At 34.1% G+C, this 23,340-nt stretch overlaps 1 protein-coding gene across 6 annotated transcripts in view; it reads left to right on the forward strand.

The window, feature by feature from the left end:
- The window catches only part of LOC143246603 (uncharacterized protein CG5902-like), a 95,199-nt gene that overhangs the window by 9,606 nt on the left and 62,253 nt on the right, over positions 1-23,340 (forward strand). For 5 of the 6 annotated variants that reach the window (XM_076493621.1, XM_076493651.1, XM_076493644.1 and 2 more), the window contains exons 2-3: positions 9,696-9,806; positions 17,739-17,853. In XM_076493621.1, coding sequence (XP_076349736.1) covers positions 9,696-9,806; positions 17,739-17,853 — 226 coding nt within the window. Of the gene's footprint in view, positions 1-3,585; positions 3,696-9,695; positions 9,807-17,738; positions 17,854-23,340 lie in introns of all 6 variants that reach the window. The other variant, XM_076493658.1, reaches the window with a different exon arrangement.

Genomic DNA, 23,340 nt, shown 5'->3' on the forward strand with positions numbered 1-23,340 from the left:
CCAATTATCTATTGAAATATTATCATTATTTTTGATTAATTCACATTTGTTTAGCTTAATCAGAATTTGGGTTTTCTGTTATTACAGTATTACTGTTATGCTTATTTGTTGTTAAACATAGCCATTCAGTGGGCTATCTGTTTTCTGTATTATCAAGAAGGCTGGTATGACTATTAACACTTTAATTAAAATAAAGAACAGAACAATGTTGACCTTCTTAGGTCATCTTCAGGTTATTTTAATTAAAGTAGTAATACCCATACCAGCTGTCTTGAGAATACATTTTTACTTCAGTGGGTTTTTTATCATCATGAATTACTATCTGTTTTCTGCCAACCATAAGTATCATTTATTGATTTGTAGGATTATAATTTATTTTTTAGATATGTGAGAATAATTCATTAGTTGGATGTAATCAGTAACAAATTTCATTAAATGCCTAGCTTATTTTAATAGTTACTGAATACTGTGTGTAATGATGTCATATAACTTGTGTAGCAAGAAAGAGGTAATAACAGCCACATTATATAATAACATTTATCATTATGTGTCTATTAAATTAAAATAGCTAATAAATTTAATTTTTAGTTATGGAAACTTTAGGAAAGTCGTGGTATTCTGTAAAATATTTAATCCATTATGCAATAGAATGTTTAGCATAGAACTGTATAAATTTGTATTTATCCATCCATTTTAAATGAATGAATGTTTCTCTATGGTAAATTCTGGTGGACAAACAAGTTATGACATAATGTACTCAAATTTGCATGTAATACAATTTTTTCCATGGTCAGATGTTGATAAGCGAGTTGAGAAACAATGTCCATGCATTTGCAGTTAATCACTTTTAATTTTTCTATGATTTCTGGTGGATGAACAAGTTAAGCAGCATCAGTAAGTTGTAAGAAATGTAATGAAACAATATGAATATTTCAGGATCAGGTTTAGTTTAACTTTCAACCTATGCAGAAATTAAGGCAATCAGTTGACATCCTAGGCAGGCAGCTGATTATGTTGCCTGTTCTTTATAAAAGAAAATTGGATCTAAATTTTATAATTTAAGTGTGACTGATGTGTAAATATTTGTTTTTTGTTGGTATTTTGTTATTAATGTAAATTAAAATACATATAAATCAGCAGTGAATGGGCTTAAGTTATCACCTACAGATATGTCTTTAAGTTACATTTGCTGAAAAGTATGTTGAACAAATTGTATGAAATTGTATGGCTTGTATGTCTTTTTCAAGCATGGATTTTTTTTTATGATAAAACTGTTATCAGCATATCAATATTTGTGTTCACTAACATAGTATATTAGTTTTAGAAAATTGTTAAAAATATTTACTTGTTTTTTAAATCTAAAATTACTAAGAGGTTTATGTGAATTATTCTAAACTGTATTCATGAGACCTTGACAAATCCTAGGTGGCCATGACAGCTAACAATTTCATTGTGATGCTTAATATTTTTACCCATTTTATTTACAGGGCTGTGCTAAAGAGAACTTGAATCTAGAATTTTTGGAATTTTGGAACATATTACTAATTTTGTGTCATTTTGTTTTACTTTCTCTCAGTTTCTCAATTTAACCAATCAGTGTGCATGTTTAGACTTGAATGGGACCAAAAACAGTTAGTTCAGGCAATACTATTAAGTGGTTGTTCATATCACAATAGTTAACATGCACTTGTTGTTGTGACAGTAAACAAGTATATGGGGGACCACTTCATGTACAAACAGTAGTGAAGTTAAGTGAGACACACCTGTCTCCTGAGTGTTTGTACTGGATAGTAGATCTGAAACCATTTGTTGAGGCCTGGTATACATAATTGCTTGTGGGTCCTTGAAATTTACTTTATTATCATTCACAAGGTCTAGCAAATCAGAAAGCTAGCCTTTCCGTTCTGAGTCAAGTAACCCAGTTACAATTGAAATTAACTCTGTGATTAATTCTAAAAACTTTTAAATGATAGCAAAGAAGAATATTATTTAATATCGCATAGGTACTCTTATTGACATTTCCTTTTCACCACGACATTCATTCAGTACAGTGCTGCTGTGAACATAAACTTCTAACTTTGTACAAGTGTACTTTCCTAATGTGAAACTTGTGTACAAACAGAAAGCCTTAAAGTAGGATTAGTATAATGTTTGTCATCCATAAATCATACATGTATGTAGAGGAAATAGTCCTTGATGTATCAACTAGTTTATTCCTGTCTTACAGCTTGCTTGCACTAAATTGTCTTGTCAGCATGGATGTTGCTGGACATGGGCAGCTGTATTTTACAGTACCCCAAATCTGTCTTACATGAACTGTAATATATGTATATTAATTATTTTTTGTTGTAGTTACTTCTTGATGCCTGAGTTTTAAATCTTTACAGCAGCTAGCAATGGCCATGTTATTTGTATTATGCACTTCATTAGTTACATGCAAATACCCTATAGCCATAGAATTACTGTAATGATATGTACCTACATGTAGGTCACAGGGATATAGTAGTTAACCTTGCCAATGTTGAACATATTTTCTTTATTCTTGACCATTCATTACATCCATCTTTATTCTTCTGAACTGAAAGAAAATATTTGTTTTTTTAAGCTTTTCTAGTTATGTGGTATCATGAACAAAAGTGAAGTTTTACAGTATATTGTAGTATAAAAAAAAGTGAATGACAGAGTTGCTATCAAAACCAGCTATATAAAATATAAAACATAGCTGCCATATTATCAGTTTTTCCACTTTGCTTTTTATGACTGTGTGGTTTAAAACCATTTTAATGTTAACATTGGAATTTACCTTACTGGGAATTTACTAGAAGCTCAACAAAAAATCAAATGTAAAAAAATGGTTTTTAATACAGTAAGTTTCCATAATTACCCTAGTCTCTTATTTCCATTCTGTCATATTACTTTCAGATTTTGTCACACAAGGTCTAGAATACACCTGATAGCATGATTATAATGTAAAAATACATTATTTTCTCATTTTTGATTCCACTTGACACTATTGCAATGGGTCATGGGTCAAAGACCATGCCATCATTTTTGGTGACTTGCATTCAAAATGTTATTGAGCTATTATTGTATGAATTTATGTAATTAGGTTTGGTACCAAATTGTAGATTATAATTTATATTTTCATATTATACATTATTTAGTTTATAAATTTGAAAGTAAATGTTTAAAGAAAACACACACTAACACTGATTTTTGTGTTATATGGTACGTTGAATGTAACACTGGTTCGAGTTAGATGTTTGTGATATCAAACAACAAAATCTACAGTTGTGTATAAAGTAGAACCCAAATTACCAAAAGTGAAAAGCTAGGATATAAAATACGAACCTTGTATCTTTTCTATATACTGAGGCCCACCGCTAGTACAATAGTACTTCTCAGGATTTACAACACTAAAATCAGGGGTTCGATTCCCCTTGGTGGGCTGAGCAGTTAGCCCTATGTGGCTTTGCTATAAGAAACACACACTATATGCTGAGTTATCATTCATGTACTGAATCAAACATAATGACCTCTCTCTCTTCCTCCAATTTTTGAAAATGGTCTCTTATTTACACTTAGTTCTAGATATGATGTGAAAACCAATTGAAAGAAAGAATGTCCTACATGTGGCTTTCTCGGCTATTTTCAAATATCATAGTCTCCTCCTTTCAAGTCAAACCTTCGTACTGGTAAGTTGAGTCTTTAGCCTGTTCAAAATTTCATATTTTTTTTAAACCCAAATACAGCTTAGTTGCTAAACTTGATAAATTATAATGGCATTCTTTAGTGTTGATACAGTTATTTGTGACTCTTTGGTATTGAAATGTAAAACCCAAAAAAATATTTTACTTTAAATCCTCAATGTGCAAAATTTCTTAGGACAAGCAGCAACTGAGCACAAAGGTTGTATCTAGAAGAAATAATTGTTTGCTTTACTTCATTATTTACTATTGTATGTTTTAAGTAAAATAAATTAAAAAACTTGTAGTAATAATGTGTATACATATATAATGTGTTATGAATACTTTACAAAATACTAATCCACTAAAACACAGTCAAGATAGGTCACTTTGTAAAGGTCAGTTTTATATTCTTCGATACAGTAACATGAGTGCATGTGTGTTGTAATTTCTCTCAGGTTAGCCAAAAATAGCTGAAAGGTCAATATGATAAAAATAATAAATATATATAAATGTATAATGTCCTGAAATTTAAGGTAAACATTTTTATTTTTGAGTTATAATTTGTAATCATACTAGAAGGAAGAAAAGCATAATCTATATTTATTTCCTAATTTTTTCATGGCAGTTACAAGATTGGACAAGTCTACCAATTATTTGTATAGAGATTCAGATTCAGTAGTGAAAATAATGAAATAGTTAACAAGTTTGTCTAGCAACATGATTGTATTTTAATTGGTATTAAGTTTGCTCAATCCAGCCAGGTTTACAGATAAATATTGTTCTGGTATTACATCTGCTGTATCCATCCAGGTTTGCTGATAAATTCTTCTCTAGTTTGAAGTTTAGTGTAATAGTGACAAACTTACTGAGAGTCATTTTCAGAGCAGTTTTATGATCACCCTAAATATAGATAAAATTTTAAGAGTGCCAGCCATACATGATGACTGTTGTATTTTAAAGACTACTCTTTAATAGGTTTAAAGAAGTATCTTTTTCTGTAAGTAAAATGTATGGATAGAAACATTCAAGTTATTCCAGTCAATTCTTGTACCACTTTTGCATGATGACTCTTTTAAAGGACTTGGTTCATTAAATGTGGGTGTGTAAGATGACGATAAAGTACACACACACACACACACACACACACACACACGGGTACAGACAGAAAAAAATCCTAGATAATCCATTTTTTTCACCTAAAGAAAGTATGCTTTTTACTCCAACCCTTTTTTTAAAAAAGTGGGTTCTCCTGCTTTCACTTTTGTACTGATGTTTGAAATATTGTAGGTTTGTATATGTATGTAAAAAAAACCCCAACAAAACACTGAGTAGATTAATCTATGAAAAAAAACACTGGGTCTCATTCTCTTTCACACGTACGTCAAGAAACCAGACTGACCTCATTTCTCTATTGTAATAAAGAAAGCCCAGCAGTATTGAAAGTTTATTTCAGTTTCTTTGTTACTTTCTTGCATGTTACTTGTACTTTGAGTGTCATTCACACTTTATGACTATTTGCAACAAAGTGTATGTATGTTATGTGATGCATAGCATTAAAAACTCAATGAACTGTAATGCTTGACTTAAGCAGTATTTAACTATAATGCACATGTATTTATAGCATGTTAAGGTTATGGATTTACAAAATGTAGCCGACATAAGGTCTCGTAAGGATCTTACCTGTACATCTTGAACATCGATAACAGTGTATTGACCCAAAAAATTCAGTAGAGGAGAAAGGACATTTATTTTTGGATTATGTGAATATATTTATTTGTTGATTTTATTAGAACATTTTTATGTACTTAAACTTATTACCTATATATGCAAATGAAGTTATATGAATTAAAATATGTAATTAATTTTGATAATGTATCAGTTGAGAAAATAGTAATTAGTATAAATTATATATTTGATATTGTGAAACATTGATGTTTTTCCGATCATGTAAGATTCTCAATACATAAGAATGTACATAGAGTTGAATACAAGTTAAAAAGTCATGTTAGCGAATTATACATGCATATGTCAGTAGAATATTTACACTTTTGTAAATTAAGTTAGCAAAATGCATCATATAGTTTTAAAACAGACTTAAGGAAAGAAAAAACTTTTAAGACACTTCTGAAGTGTGAAAGTATTATGGTCATTAAAACTAACTAGGTTTTATTTTCCACGTTTATGTTAATTTCAAAGTTGTGTGTTATGTGAACAGTATTTGTATATAATTGAAACAGAAGTATATGATTCCCTAGGAAAATGGTAACTAATATCTAAAAAGATACTAAGTTTCATTTATGTAGAGAATGTTTGAAATTATCTTATTTATTTACTTAGCAAAACTAAGTTTCTGCATGTTTAATTTGACACTTAGCTCTTCAATATTTTTTAAGTTATAGACATTGAACTTTCTGTATATGTACTCTAAGGGAACTTATGCTACACAATTCTAGCTTTGCAGTCACTAATCATATGGAGCAGATTACAGTGACACTTGTGAATTTTTTCTGTGTCTTTGTTGACTTAGCTGAAATAACATTTTCATATTTTGTTATTGATCTGATTCAGTTATTCTTAAAACATAAAACTGTTCAGATTTGTTAGTGCATTCATGAAAAATTGAACTTTTTAATATCCAAATTATTACACAGTAGAATTTCAGTGTACTCATAATAATATTTAATAACTGCTAGGTTAGTTTGTATTTAATTTAAATTTGTCAGCAAGGTTATGCTTTCTCTTTCATCTGATAACTAATATCTAAAATAGAACAGTAATTGAAACATTTACATCTGTTGCTTATATAAGAGGTTAAGTACAGCCATGAACACATCTTTAAGCAACGTGTGTGACATGTAACATCAGTTTTTTTTTTACAGTAATATGTATATATTATAAATTATACTGGAATTTGATAACTTAGTTTTAAGGAGGAAGTATATATTATAATATTTGTTTTCCTTTGCTCTGTTTTACAAGGAATATTCCATACATGCAGCATGTATGTATCTATTTAATAAAACTAAGTTTTAGTACATGTTCAAAATAAGATATTTTGTAAAGAAACTGCTGTACAAATTTCTCTATATACATGTAAATTGCAAATTTATATTCAAACTAAAGTGTAATGTTATAATTCATATTAAAATCCAAATATAAAGATCAGCTTTAGAAATTCTTTGTTTCTTGCAATTTATTTTTTGTAATTCATTTAAAATAGATGATGGCAAAATTAATCATGTTGATGGAATTGTAGTTGGTAAACCATCTGTAATAAAAATGTGTGTAAGCCATATGAAGTCATTACATATTTGCATCATTTTCATATGATTGTATTAGTTCTATGTACTTGTAAATTGTGTATTACTTTAGGACTATATACTGATAGTTATTGTGAAGATATGCCTTATTTCTGCAAAATTGAATTCTAGGCTTTCTGGTCTTGTTTTGATTTTAAATCCACAAACAGAGTAGTTGCTTATAAATTATATAAAGAAAAAGCTCCAATGGAAACGAATGTTCTCAGAATGAACCATTAAAAAGTAAAAAGTATCTGGTGCTATTTGACATAGTCAAGTTTAATAATAATATACATTATTTTGTGATGTGCAGGCATATGATGTTTTTACTTGCTTTAGTGATAGCTGATTTAAAGTTTTGTGTTTATTTAGTCTGTATGCAATTTTATCTGAAACATATGGTTGTTGAGATTGCCTTGTTCTAGGTGCTTTGTTTCTTAATTCTCTGTAGTAGATAGTGTTTATTCTGCTCAAGAGCATACTGCAGTCACATGTACTGTCTGAGTGGATAGTAGTGACTGTAATATTCTTTGCAGGCCAAGGTAATGAATGATGTTTGAATGTTACAGATAACCAGTGCTGTGAAAATAAAGGTCATGATGTGACATTGTTCATTGGACAAAGAAGCCAAGATTACTTGTTGAGTGAGGCACACTTTATTGGCTCAATTCCACTAGAAGTTAATAAAGTGAAGATCTTACTTGAATGTCTTCATGTTTTTGTTATAGAAAGATCAATTCTGAGAGTGAAAGCTGTTGGACTAAGCACAACCTAGAGGAAGTTTGACTGTTGTAATTCTGTCTGTGCAAGTACATATACTGTTTGTTTTTTCTCTTCTTTTGTAATGATTGTTTTCATTTTTGTTGAATATGACCAGTTTCGTTAATTCATATACACTAGAAAAATTCAGTTATCCAATTCAGAATTAATGATGATTTTTATGTTATTAGCAGGTTGAACCTTGTGATACTTGTTATGAACTCAGTTTTCTGAAACAGTACCTAACCTCTCCATGGTTTGGCTATCTTCTCTTGCATCTGCCTAAGATATTTGCTTGGAACTAGCCTTGAAACGACTCCCACCTAACTTCATGATATGAATTGTACTAGTTTGTGATGATATCATGTGGCAGAATCCTTCCATCTGTGGGGACTGACCTACGATTGATACCTAATGTTATGTGATAAATTGCTTAAATTTATCATTCACTTTAGACATAAGTTCAAAGACTTTTGCTTTCACTCCACACATTTTGAAAAAAAAAAAACTTGAACAAAAGTATTCAACCACATGTTAAATATTGACAGTGTTTGAAAGTTTTTTTTCATAATCTGGCATAATGCTAATGCCTCCATATAATGTCATATGGACTACAGGCACATGGTTTATGACAAGTTGTGTCAGTGTATTTACAGTAATGCATAAATTCAACTTATGCATTGCACAAATATTCATTATTCACAGAGAATTCTTGTACCAACTTCAACATGTTTATAAGTTGTGTGTTAGAGGGTTAGCTATAAACTATATCATACATAATTCTGTTGTGCTGACAACAGTCATGTTCCAAAATAACCTTCCAAAAATATATTGTACATCATTTCAATTTTGGAAGGTACAACAATGAAAGCTAAATGTCTTCTCAATTTGTTTGAACTTGCAAAACTGACTAGTGTGTTGCAAGACAGTCATTGTAAAAATAACAAAACATTTAATCCCAAGAACTGGTAAATTAAATGTAAAACATTGCATATAATTTTTTTTTATGGGAAAAGTCTGCCTGGGTCTCCAGCAAGCTCAGTGTGTGTATTGGGTCTGTATATAAGATACAGTTATCGACCATTTGCTAATGTATGATGCATAAAGAAAATGGATGTGCTTTATGATGTGAATATTTTTATAACCTTTTTTTGTTCTGTATATCGTGTGAATAAATGAGAAAAAAGATTTTTTTAACTACTGATATTTTATCCTATTGTGAATAATATTTGATGTTTTGTGTCAAAAGAAAGGTAAAAGTAGAGGGTTGTAATTGTAAGCATACTTACAAATTAGAATATTATTTTTTTAAATAAGGTGGTGTGAGTGCTATTCTTTTTAATATCCTAGCAAATAGTTTTTCTGTTTTTGGGAAATTCTACTGATTCTAATTATTGTCCAATTCCAGTTGCTGAACTAAAACACTACAGAATGAGGTATTGTCTCAGAAGTTAATATTTTTCTTGCATGAAAACGTATTTCTGATAGATACTCACCTTGAAATGCATTCTTACGCATCCTTCATGCTTTCAGTACATCATTGTTTCATCATATTTTTAAATAATGAAGATTCATGAATACAAGTATATAAGGGAAGTTAATGTGCATAGAGGTATTCCTGTATTAGTTTAATTTATGTAAAATTACGTACAAGTTCCCTAAAGTTTATAGGCATGCAAAATCTTTAAGAAACATGGGGAAGCTAGCTAAATTTTGGGGAGAGGTAAATATCTATCACAAATACATGTTTAACTAAACTGTGGGAAGAGGTGAAAATCTATCACAAATACGTTTGACTAAGTTGTAGGAAGAGGTTAATATCTATCACAAATACATGTTTAGGTGATGGAGATCTAAATTTTAACTGAAAATACTGCAGTTTTATAAATTTTACACATTTACCTTTTTTAGGATAGTTTTTTTTGTAACTTTTTCCTTTTTTTGTTAGCCCCCTTTTTGTTACATGGAAGATAGGAAAAGATAGGAGATTGAGAGGTTGTATTGGAACCTTTAACTCAATGAATCTACACAATGGACTCAGGGAATATGCTGTGACAAGGTAAGTACATAGTTCTAATGAGTCGGGGAAAGAGGCAAAAGTCAGTGAATTTTATATTTTGTGCTCTGCCCAGGTAAACATTAGGGACGTCATTTTGCATACAAAAACTGTGAAGAATAAGTGAATTTTCTATGGCTTGGTGATGCTTCTAGGATATGGTGAAGGAAATTGTTATCAGTGCAACAAATTTAAAGTTAGATCTGATACATTTGGCATGCCAAGTATATCTGACAGGCAGTATCTCCAAAAGATACGGAGAATATTACTTGTGACAGCTAAGGAATGTCCATATAAAGTAAAATATGGATAGCAGTGTATAATATTAGCAAGTTGGAGATAATTTTTGGAAAGAAAAATCAAATTAAGGAAAATTTTTCATTGACAATAACTAATAATATGGCACTTGTAAAAGTTTCCAAAAATGTGGCACTGTTTTCTATCCAAGAATCTTTGTAGAACAGTTTAATTTGTCCAGCAAATAACTGAATATATCCTGTTTACTTAATAATATACAGTTGAATGGATTGGAAATCTGTATAGTACATTAGGAAAATATACTGTTTGTTAAGGAACAAACAAGATGCTAAGGAGAGGAAAACTTGAAGATTGAAAGCAAAGATGAACATGCATGGCTTGATGGAAATTAGGTTTTCCTTTGAAATTATGGCTTTCAGTTCATTATGTGTACAAAGTATCGTATATGTATAATTGAAATATATAACCTATTTATTTGTAAGCGTGAATAATCTGGCAGTTTTATGAATAACAAAACTTGTGCAAGTGTGAAGATAGTCATGGTAACTTGATGCTTTTTGTAATCATATCTCATAGATTTCAAAACTTCAGACAAATTAGCTTGATACATTTAATTTTGAAGTATGTGTTAATGCAATGTGCTCTTGATCAGTGGATAATTTTGTTAATGTGTAACTGTTTTGTAGACACTGGAAACACGAGTTTACTAAAATATATGGATAGTAAATGAAAATGTATACTTTTATGCACATACACACTGAAAATGTTGCTTTGATAGATATTTGACAAACAAGAGGTGTGATAAAAAATTCATTTTACAACAGGGAACATCAGTGTGCTTTTCTCATGTATTAGAAATCAATGCAGAAATTACAGTTTATAAAATTTAGTGTTTATGATGTGATGAATGTTTTGTGATTAAAATTAAAAAGTGTGAGCAGTGTGCACTATCATAAAAAAATCCTCTTGTTCATGTTCTAATAGATAAAGTTTCAATTACAACATGATCGATCATATTGAAATTTTGAAGGTAATATTTAAACACTAACTGAATATACAGCATGTTTTGTATTTATTAAAAAGTACTGAATAATGTTTTGGAATTTCACATTCTATTGTAGGTAATGATATATTACAATCATAGAACAAATGATGTGGGAATAACATGTTTTGGTCATGGAAAGGTCTGGGAAAAGTTGGGGAATTTCATTCTGCCCAAGGTATAGGAACCATGCAAGTAGGGTAGAAATTTTTAATTTGCACATCAAGAAATGGGTGTGATTTTTCATTACAGTTGCATATGTTCTACATGGTTAAAGAAGTCAGTATATGTGTATTGTTTTTCGTAAGTTATTGGTTTACTACGAGCATAAGCTTATTCATTTAATACTGTTTGATTTCATATAACTTGAATTTACACAAATGGTATTGCTTAAAGGCTACAGATAGTGGTATTTTGGTGCTTTAAATTTTCAAGAAAACCCCTTGGTGTGGATTCCTGTACGTGGTGAGGGGACCTCCCAGGGAAGGTTCTGTTCTTTCAGTTTACCTCCTTTGGGATTGAAACATCCACCCACGTGTTTACTGTGCGTGGCGACCCGTGAAGGGGAGGAGAGGATCTTGGTGGTTGAGGGGTCCAACCTTAACACACTACTTTGGCCTTGAATTCCTGTAGACGGGCAGCCTTTGGGTGGCCCCTCTTGGGTCAATCGGCTGGTCAACTTGGGCTAGAGTCAACCAAGTACCAGTGTTGGAAGTTCTCAACGGGTGTTGTGGACATTGTCTGATGCTGGTGTTTGGGTATAGTGCTCACGAAACCCTGGCGTTGCTGCAATGTCCTTACATGATATTGTAGTTTGTTTCCTCATAGGGCTCCATGGTAGGTGGGGTCAGTGGGTACCGAAATTTTCCTTTTTTCCTGTGGATCCTCCAATAAAAAATTTAAATAAAATAGTGAACAAACAGTCAATAGGTAAACGACCACATCTTGAAGACTCTGAGCAGCAATCTTCAACATCTGTAACACCTGTACCCCATTTTCTTATATTACATTCTCTTTCAGAAAAACCTTTAGGGCCAATGTCCCCATTTTTTATTCAGAAGGGACTAGAGGGACTTGCTGGCTCTCCAAAGTCAGTAAAGAAGCTCCGATCTGGAGACATTGGTTGAAACATCCACATCCCAACACAGTGAACTCCTTGAATTCAAAGGCAATTGGGGATGTACCTATTGGGGTTACCCATCATGCTACCTTAAATTCATCACGAGGAGTTATTGTTGAGAGGGACTTGAAGAACGTCCCCGAGTCAGAGATTCTCGCTGGTCTCTCCACTCAAGGAGTTTCTGCAGTGAGGCGCTTCTCCACTCGCAAAGACAGAGTTACACTGTCGATCAATATCCTTGTTTTGACATTTACATCACCACATGCACCTGCCATCATCAAGGCAGGTTATCTAATTTGCAGGGTACGGCCCTACATTCCAAACCCTCTTTGATGTTTCCAGAGGTTCGGCCACTCAAAGACGTCCTGTCATGGTTCCCTGACATGTGCTTGTTATAGGGGCAAGGACCACGATGCCTATGAGTGTCACACGGACCCACATTGTGTCAACTGCAATGGTTCCCACCCTTCATACTTTCGTTCTTGCCCTAAATGGTTGAAGGAAAAAGAGGTGCAGCGTTTGAAAATGGCCCATAACATTAATTATCCTGAGGCTCGGATATTGCTGTCCGCCACTCGATCTCGATCATGTGCTGCTGTACTTTGTTCCACAACTACAGTGGGAGTGCAGACAGATCTCTCTGTACCTCCAAGAGAATCATTTTTAAAACAAATGAAAAGCCTTTTGAACTCCATGGTTAAAAAGGTTGATAAATTGAATTTCACACCCATCTCTGTTCCTCCCATACATTCCAACAAACCTCAAGATCCACATCCTTCAGTTTCAAATACAGGCATTTCTTCTGATACATCTTTTTCTCCAATCCCATGATGCAAAACAATCATTTGTTTGCATTCTCAGTCACTGGAATCCCCTTCCAACAACAAAGACCTGCCCCATCGACCCAGGGCAGGATCCATGGAGGTCAATAGACCTCCTCCGAATAAGGACAGTAAGGAAAAAAAGACGTGGTCGTAAACAGAAGGGTTCTCCAGCCACTTCATCTACCCATCATTAAAAATGGCCACCTTGATACAATGGAACTGTCAAGGTTTATGTTCTAATCTGGATGATATCAAAACACTGATTGCTTCCTACCATCCTGTATGTCTTTCCTTACAAGAAACATTTCTAAAACCTGCTGATACAGTCACCATTCATCAGTTTTCTCTGTACAGAAATGACAGACTGTGTGATGGTCGAGTTCATGGAGGGGTGGCACTATTGGTTGATCAGCATGTGCCCACCTTGTCTTTGTCACTCAACACACCCTTGGAGGCCGTAGCCATCCGTGTTTCCTTGGGTCATACCATCACAGTTTGTTATCTCTATTTGTCCCCTGGAGAGACATATGATCAATCAGACCTTGATGCTCTCATTAAACAGTTGCCATCTCCATTTCTAATCCTGGGGGACTTTAATGGACATCATCCTCTCTGGGGAAGTGCTGTAAGTGCTGTTATTGATAGGAGGGGTCTCTCTGTAGAGCGTATGCTCTCTGATCACAATCTTTCTCTTTTCAATACTGGTTCTTACACTTATTTTCACACACCTAGTCAGTCCTTTACAGCTATTTATCTCTCAGTTTGCTCCCCTTCATTTTTTTCCCATTTTTCATGGAGGGTTGACAATAATCCACTAGGCAGTGATCATTTTCCTATACTTTTGAGAGAGACTGGCCGTGGTCGATGCCACCCTACCCTTGTGCCACGGTGGAAGCTGGATCAGGCAGACTGGTCCACTTTCACTGCTCTTGCAGAACTTGATCCTGCCATCGTGAATCAGCCATCAATAGACGACTGTGTGGCAGTGGTAACTGACTGTGTTATACAAGCAGTTGCTCAGTGTATTCCTAAATCCTCGACACGTTTTTTACGATATCCTCGTCCGTGGTGGAATCCTGCTTGCCACTTGGCACGGAAGGTTCAAAAATGGGCCTGGGATACTTTTCATAGATATCCCACACTTTCGAACCGCATCGCTTTCCAACGGGCCCGTGCACATGCAAGGTGGGTAAGACGTCAAAGCCAGAAGAATCTTGGATTAAGTTCACAACTAGCATATCTTGTACCATCAGTTCCAAGGTCATATGGGACAGGATTCTAAAGGTCAGTGGGTATTACAATTTTGTTCTCCTCTTCACCTAACTCTCTGATGGCCAAGAGGTAGCTGATGTTCGGAGCATCGCCGATACTCTAGGTGAAAGCTTTTGCCGGGTATCTAGCACTTCTGCTTGTTGCTCCACCTTCTTGGCCATCAAGGCTCGGGCAGAGTGTTCACCTCTTTCCTTTAGAACTGACTGTCTTTTTTACTATAATTGTCCCTTTACACTGGTGGAACTGAAAATGGCCCTTCATCGGTCTGGCAGTACATCTGTTGGACCTGATGATGTACACTATGACATGCTGCACCATCTCTCTCCTGCTTCTCTTGATATTCTTCTAATTGTTTTTAACCAGATCTGGCAGGAGAATGTTTTTCCTGATGCCTGGTACCAGGCTATTATTTTATCTTTCTCTAAACCTGGGAAAGATCCCAAGATTCCTTCACACTACTGTCCAATTTCTTTGATGAGCTGTCTCTGTAAGACCTAAGAGAGGAGGGTTAGTGCTCGTCTTGTTTGGTTCCTCGAATCAAACAACCTCCTCTCGCCCACCCAGTGTGGTTCTGACGAAAGCATTCCACCACAGATCACCTAATTCGACTTGAAACAACAATCAGCGAAGCCTTTCTCAAATGCTAACATCTTGTTTCAGTATTCTTTGACATTGAGAAGGCTTATGATACAACATGGAGGTATGGCATTTTGCGAGAACTCCATATATATGAGTTACGTGGCCATTTACCTATGTTTATTAAAAAATTTTTTAATGGACAGGAGATTCCAAGTTTGTGTGGGTTCGACACTTTCCCATTCTTTTATACAGGAACTTGGGGTCCCTCAGGGCTGTGTTTTGAGTGTCACACTTTTCAGTGTAAAGATAAATGCCATCACTGAACAACTCCCTCTCACTGTTGCAAACAAGCTCTATGTTGATGACATGAGATATACTGAGCGGCAAGTACAAACTGCCCTCAATCATGTATGGACTACGGCGAATGGCTTTAATTTTTCTCTCTCTAAAACCGTTTCCAGCACTTTTGCTGCCAACGGGTATCCACCCTGATCCTGAACTCCGTATGGGTGAAGTTTCGCTGCCAGTGGTCCCTGAGACCAAGTTCTTGGGGCTTATCTTTGACTGTAAGCTGACCTTTATACCACACTTAAAGCAGTTATGGGTCAAATGCACAAGATCACTGAACATCCTCCGTGTCCTCTCTGCTGCCAGTTGGGGAGCGGATCGATGTTCTATGTTAAAGATATATTGTGTTCTTATTCATTCAAAACTTGACTGGATCAGTGGTTTGTGGCTCTGCCAGACCCTTGGCCTTAAAGATGCTGGACCACATTCATCATCAAGGACTTTGACTATGCACTGGAGCTTTCAGCACCTCCCCAGTTCAGAGCTTATATGTGGAATCTTATGAACCTTCTTTGCACCTTCGCCATTTGCAACTGTATTTACTGTATTTTTGAAACTTCACTCTTTACCAAAGCATCCTTCTTGGGGATGTGTTTTCCTTCCTCAGTGGGCCTTACTTTTTCAAAACAGACTATCTGCCATTGCTCCTTTTGGCCTTCACATCCAGGCGCAATTGGATGAATTGAGTCTGTCCTTGGATAACATTGCAGAATCCACTGGTCAGCCCATCCCCCAAATGTGACCTTTTTTTAAGTCATCTGAAAAAGGCAGATACATCCGATTGGAAGTACTGTCTTTTATTTACTGAACATCTTTCGAACAACCTTTCTATTCCAATTTATACGGATGGTTCAAAATCAGTTGACTCTGTGGGCTCTGCCATGGTTTGTTGCAGTTTGGTGGTTGCACACAGAATCCTTTCTACAGCTTCTGTGTTCACTGCTGAACTGTATGCCATATCTCTTGCCCTGGATCATATTGAAGCTGAGCAGTACTTCGACTGCACTACTTATACTGACTGGCTTAGTTCTATATTGGCCCTGGAATTGCTACACGTTGGCTCACACTCTGTTCTCGCTTGATATTCAAAACTAACTGGCCCATTTCTCATTAACTGCTACTTCTATCCAGTGTTTCTGGATACTAGGCCATGTTGCTATTTGCGGAAATGAGCTTGCAGACATGGCAGCTAAATCTGTCTCCTCTGGCACTATCACAACTGTGCCTATTCCGTACATTGACTATGGTCCTGTATTCAAGGCTTGGCTCCGTGCCAGCCGGCAGTCCACTTGGAGTGAGCAACGTGACAACAAGCTTTTTCAAATAAAACCCTACATTGGGCTTTGGCTGTCTAGCTTCCGTAAGGTTTGGAAGGAGGAAGTTGTTCTAACTAGACTACGCATTGGTCACAGTTTTTTAACTCATTGTTTTCTTTTATCTGGAACTGATGCACCAGTGTGTAGTTTGTGTAACACTCAAATCACTGTAAGCCACATTTTACTTTCCTGCCATCGTTACGACTCTCAATGACGGCACTATTTTAAACTTGTTTTGTCCCAGGGTTTGTCTGTAACATTGGACAGTGTTATTGGTGATGGTGACACTGTCTACCTTGATAAAGTTTTTAGTTTTTTACTGGCCATTAATCTTTTTAACCTCATTTAAGTGTTTGATATTTATTCATTACACCTTTTTAATTGTTCCCTTTTCAGTTTCAATCTCTCTAGTCCAATATGACGTTGTAAAATGGCCAGAACATTAAATAACTCGACACCAGGACTGGAAAGACCAACTTCAGGTGACTGACGCTGCTGTTTGAACTATCCGTTTCAATTACCTGTTAGTTGTCCTGGCGAGTTGTTATTACACTTTTGCTGGATGTCATTTAACACTTTTATTACTTTACCTATTAGTACTGGTCATAATGACACATAACCTGGAACCAGGACTGGAAAGAACAACTTCAGGTGACTGATGGTGGTTCTTGTACTTACCTGTTAGTCTTCCTGATGGATTATGATCAATACCATTCTGCTACAGGAAGTCCTTTACAACTTTGTAGACTGGATGTCAACATTGGTTTTATACTTTTTCTGTTTTTCAATGATGTTTTGTTTTACCTTCATTTCCTTTTATGTATTTTACTACATTTAATTTATTTTTACCTTTCTACTGGACGTTTGGAGCAGATAGCCAAGCTGCTTTGTGCCATGAAATACTAAATCAATCAATTCAAGAAAATATATCTTGTGTATTTTTTTAAATTAAATGTAAAGGTATAATTTAGATTCTAGATAAATATTTTGTGTATTTAAAATGTTGTTATTGTAAAAAGTGTTTATTAAACATGCATCATGTGATAGTTTGTTTTATTAATGTTTTTAAAATTAAAATGTGTTTACGAGTTTCTTAAGTTCAAAACATAGATAACATATATTCCAAAATGTTGTATTGTTTTTAAAAACAATAATGTGATTTCTGACTGTTAACAGTGCTTTTAAAGACAGTCGTTTTAGCCCAATTACTCGTGACGAGTTTAACAAGCTTCATGTGTCTGTTTCCATTCTCCGACATTTTGAAGATGGACAAGATTACTTAGACTGGGAGGTTAGTTTATAGTGAAACAAAAAATGAAGAAAATTTTTTTTTAACATTGCAAATTTAGATAAAGTATGTGATCTTGTGTTATAATAAATGAGGATTTCAGATTTTTTCAATCATATTTATCATAAGATCCGTGCAGATGTGCCAAACAAAAATTGCAATGGGTGTCCATGTGGCTACATTTCCTATATTCTTACTTTAATATTGCATTTTAGGTAAGGTATATGATATTGCAACATAATAAATTAAGATATCAGATTTTTTTCCATTGCATTTCACCATTGTGTTGGAGTGTCCTGTTGTTGACGTTTTTCATTTATTTTAATTTTAAAATTGAATGGTAAAACAGTCTCAGCTTGTGATTCTTTGTTTATACCTCCATAAACATTATGAAAACCTGGTACTATTGTTCTAGGAATTTTGTTCTTTATTAAATGAATAAATATTTTGTGTTAATTTTATGGATTGAAATTTTAAATAGTAACCTGAAAATATAATACAATCACTAAGACTAGATTAACTTAGACATGAAAACTGACTGATATTTAGTATACACTGTAAATGATAGTGATTTAGCTATGTATATATTTCACATACCTGAAATTCATCTGATTTTTAATTTAAATATGTTGAAAAATCATATTTAGGCTTACATTTTCCAATTAAACATATTAAATATCTGTGTAGTGCAGGTCAAATAAAGAATAACCTAGAGAAAGTTATCTCTCTCATAATAATAATCTGATTTATAAAATAAACATGCTTTACTTTGTATAAATATTATTCAAAATAGACATTTTCATGTTCATTAGCTCCTATGATCACCAAAGTAAAATGATTAAATTGTTATTGATTTTTATTTAAGAACAAAATACTGATCATTATTATCACAAATAAATAATTAACAGTTGTGTCAACTGCTGTGTAAATACTTAAAATTATCTTTCCTTTGGAATTTTTTAAAATCTTATTATTTAGTGAACACATTTTTTGATGTTGGTTTCGTGGAGTGAAATTTTAACAGTTATCCTGAAAACATAAAACTGTGGCTATTATTAGCTTAACTGAAAGTTGTGTGAACTTCAAACTTGGGTAGACACAACTGGTTTGAAGTATTGTGTACTCTATAAAATGTGATTTAGCTAAATGTGGCCAGCAAATTTTTATCTATAATTACAAATGTAATTTTGTTTGGAACTTTATTTTTTGTGTCTACCAGAGACATTTAACCATCTGTTCTACTGTGTACCACTCTTGACATTTTCTACATTTTTTGGTATTTTTTCTCTGCTGGTGTTTGATGGAATAAAACATTAGATTGCTGTAGCTAATGACTGTCCTTTGATTTTGCATGCATTGTTACCTTCTGTTGTTGAATTTTTTAAGTCTAGCTACTATATCTTTTTATTAACCTAAGATGCTTTTGGTTATACTGAATCTGTAAGCATATTTGTATTTCTTTAATATTGTTATTTATTTGATAGATTATCAGTTTCATTTTATTGGTAGCTAGTTAATTAATAATCTTTAAACATTAAGAACAAATTGTTTCTCTGGAAAGGCCTGATTTGTGTTTTCTTGTATTCACTTAATTGTGGTACAGCCATTGGTCATTTACAGTTCTTCTTAGGAACTTTTGTAAATTCAATTAAAACCTTATTTTTAATAAGGATGTATAGTCTTAAGTCCATGTTGTGTTTTGATACTTCAACACATCTTCAGAAGTGTAATTCAGAACATCTTGTACAATTTTAATATCTTCATTTCTATAATGTGATATCTCATTTGAAACATTTTTCACAAATTACCCTTTGATATGGATTTCTGAACAGTCTACCTCTTTTGGGATCCAGATCTCCACCCATGTGCTTGCTGTGCATGGTGACTTGTGATGAAGTGGAGGAGAGATAATCTTTGTGCCATTGCAACACATCACTAGCATTCAGTTCCTCTAGATAGTCGATGGTGGGATGGCCCTCTCCACCTACACACTCATGGGTATTGTAGACAATGTTTGGTGATGGCGTACAGATACGGTGCCCAAGAAACTGTGGTGCTACTATGTTGTTCTGTTTTGACAGTGTAATGTGTGCCTGAGTTGGGTACCATGATGAGTGAGGTCAATAAGTACTTAAATATATTTGCATTTTCTTATAATAGATTTTCCAGTTCAAAAGAAATTGTTGTTAAATGAACAAAGATAGAAGACTGTCACCTCATTGTTGCCATCTGCTGTTACTGCTACACCTTGTTTTTTTTTTTTTCTGATATTAAATTCTCTTTCAGAAATATCTTCCCAAGATTCAAAATGGCTTAGAGGTGCTTTGCAGCTCTCCAGAGTTGAATAAGAAACTAATATGTGGGGATCTGTTTGTTGGAATATCCTGACCATGGGATAATGAACATCAGTTGAAAGTCAAAATGTTTTGGGGATATGCTTATTGAGGTTACTCTCCATACTTCTTTGAATTCTTCTAGAAGAGTTATTACCAAGAGGGTTCTCCATAATCTCCAAGAAAGAGCTTCTTACTGGTCTTTCAAATTAAGAAGTATCAACACTGAGGCATGACCACACTTCAAAAATTAAATATTTTAGCTGAATATGGCTTCTAGTTTTGCCATTCTCTATGCCTTATCATCCTGTCTGAACTGTAGAGTTATGACATGTATTTTTAATCCTCTAGTTGTTTTCAATTTCATAAGTTTAAACATTTAATAACATCTTACTGTAGTTATTTAACTTGTGATTTTTGTATAGATAAAGCCTGGCAAAGAGTACCAGTTAGGGCCTTGTGAACTATTTTTGTTCCCACCTTATATATATTCACATTCATCTGCTGGTTGGAAGAGAAGGAGGTATAATGAATTAAAACACTAAACGTTTTGTCCTGAGAATCAGAAGAGTGTGACTCTATCTTCGAAAATGAACTTATGATGCTGCCTTCTGGTGCACTCTCATGATGAGAGAATACATATTTCTCAAAATTCCCTTAATAGAGTCTTTTCTTTTGTTTTCTGCCCTCCATGTCTGTTACAATCTCTATCCTTACTACTGACAACAGTAAAGGTTCAGGACTATTTTACAGCTACATCCTTGTTTTTTAGAATTATGTTTACCTAAAAGAAACTTGCCACATGATTCTAGGGCAGGATCTATGGAGGCCAATCCCTCTACTGAGATAAAGGTCGTAAATCAAATTATAAAGGCTCCCCACCTAGATTTCTAATATCTTCTATGTAAAAATGGCCACATTGATATTGTGGAACTGTTGAGATTTATGAATTTATGTACATGATAGTAAGATCATGATCGGTTCTTACTATCCTGTGTGTCTTCTTACAGGAGAAGTTCCTGAAAACTGCCATTGTTCTCACTTTATAGTAATTTTATTTTTACACAAAGGAAAAGTTGTCTGATAAATGGGTTAAGGGTGTTATTGCACCTGTAGTTGTGATTGTATTATTCAGTATACCACAAAAGACTGTTGCCATACAAGTCTCCATTATCCATATTATCACACTTTGTTCTTTTTATCTGTCATTAGGAGAGCATCTTGATTATTGAGAAGTTGCCATCCCCTTATTATCATGGGAACTTTTAATGGATACAATCCACTTAGGGTTGGTAGTGATGTTGATAGGAGGATTGACATGTGAAGCATGTGTTTACAGATCACAAAAATTCTTTTTTCAGTACAAGTTCATCTACTTATTTTCACATTTCACATCAGCCTTTTGCTGTTTGTTTTTTCCTTTTATTTGTTTTTCTTGGAAGGTGGACAGTGATTTCCAAGGCAGTGATAATTTTCCATCATACTGAAAGATATCAGATGTAGTCAATGCCATGGTGAAAACTGGAGTAGGCTAACAAACCCTTTTTCAACAGTTTCTTGGAGCTTGATCCTGCTGTCTTTAACCCATCCTTGTTAATGATTGCTTGTATGCAGCAGCTTGATTGTATTGTGCAGGTAGCTGTTCATAGTCCATAAAACCTCAACATGCTTACTGTTACATCCTTGTCAATGATGGCCTCTTGACTACCAATGTGGACAGAACACTCAGAAACAAGTGTGGGATATCTTTTTCATAGATATACTACTTTTTCCACTTGCATGGCCCTTTATCAGGCTTGTGATTATGCTGAATAAGTTAGATGTCCTATGCAGAAAGAACCTGGGATTAACTTCACTTTCAGTGTCTTTTCCACTATCATTTCAAAATAGATTGGGACAAGATTTGAAAGGTCAATAGAAAGTATACCTACCATCCTATTTTGATCTTGTGGTCTGATAATCAACAGGTTGCTGATTTACAGGGTATTATTAATACCCTTTGGGTTTGCTTTTCTCACCATTTCATTCATCTCTTCTTATGCCTTCATGGCCATCAAGGCACAAACCAAAAGAACACCACCACCTTTTTGAGCTGACAAACCATTTGCTCTGGTGGGATTATTCCAAGTCTTTGTGAGATCAGTACTGTTCTGATCCTTCTCACAGAAACTTGAAGTCTCTTAGGACTATTTCAGAAGTGTTAACGTTTTTCAGCATTAAAATTAGTGGTGACACTGAACATTTTGTTCCTACATTGGCAAACAGCATTTCTGTACATGTTTCTTAAATTTCTTGTTGGTCATCACATACAAGCTGAGACTGAATGGATTACAGTAAGTAGTTTCACATTCTTATCTCAAGAAACAAAGTTTTTACCATTATCTGACATTTATTCTGCATGCTAAGCATCTTTGAATCAGAGCCACAAGGGAACTGAACCTCCTCTACATCCTCACTTCCACTTCTTTGGGAGAAGATGTATGTTCTCTACTGAAGTTTCATTTGATCAAAGATAGACTATGCATTTCTAATCTATGGGTAAACTGGGGAGTGTCTCTGGAAGTTGTTAGATCCTGTGTATTGTTAGGGGTTTTGGCTCTGCTTGGTGGTTTTATTCTCTTCACTGGCCCAAATTTTGTATGCTGGGTTTTGTTATCCTACACCTCACCTGAGATATTTGCAATATGCTGCAAAGATCCTATCCTTACTACACCATCTCACCTGGTGCTGTATCTTCATGCCTAAGTTGGCTCTGTTTTTTGGAAATATATTGTCTATTATTTCTCCTTATTATCTGTGACTTTAGGCATAGTTAATTGATACCAGTCTGACATTGAATGATAATGCAGAATGTGATCAGCCCATCCCATCATGGGTTGGTACCATCCCACTTGTATTTTGTCAGTGAGTCATCTGGAAAAGTTGTATACTCTCAACTGAAAGTATAAATTCTGTTTGAACACCACCTTTGAAACCATTATTGTATTTCCATTTTTATGAATGGTTTAAAATTAGGTGACTATGGACTCTGCCATGGTTGGTTTGGCTTTGTGATTGCATGTAGGATTCTGCTTACAGATTTTGTCCATTGCTGAATTGTAGGTCATTTAACTTGTCTTAAACCATGTAGAAGCTAAAAAGTACACAAATTGTATAA

This window comes from Tachypleus tridentatus, chromosome 1 (genome assembly GCF_004210375.1).
Source record: "Tachypleus tridentatus isolate NWPU-2018 chromosome 1, ASM421037v1, whole genome shotgun sequence".
Classification (NCBI taxonomy): domain Eukaryota; kingdom Metazoa; phylum Arthropoda; class Merostomata; order Xiphosura; family Limulidae; genus Tachypleus; species Tachypleus tridentatus.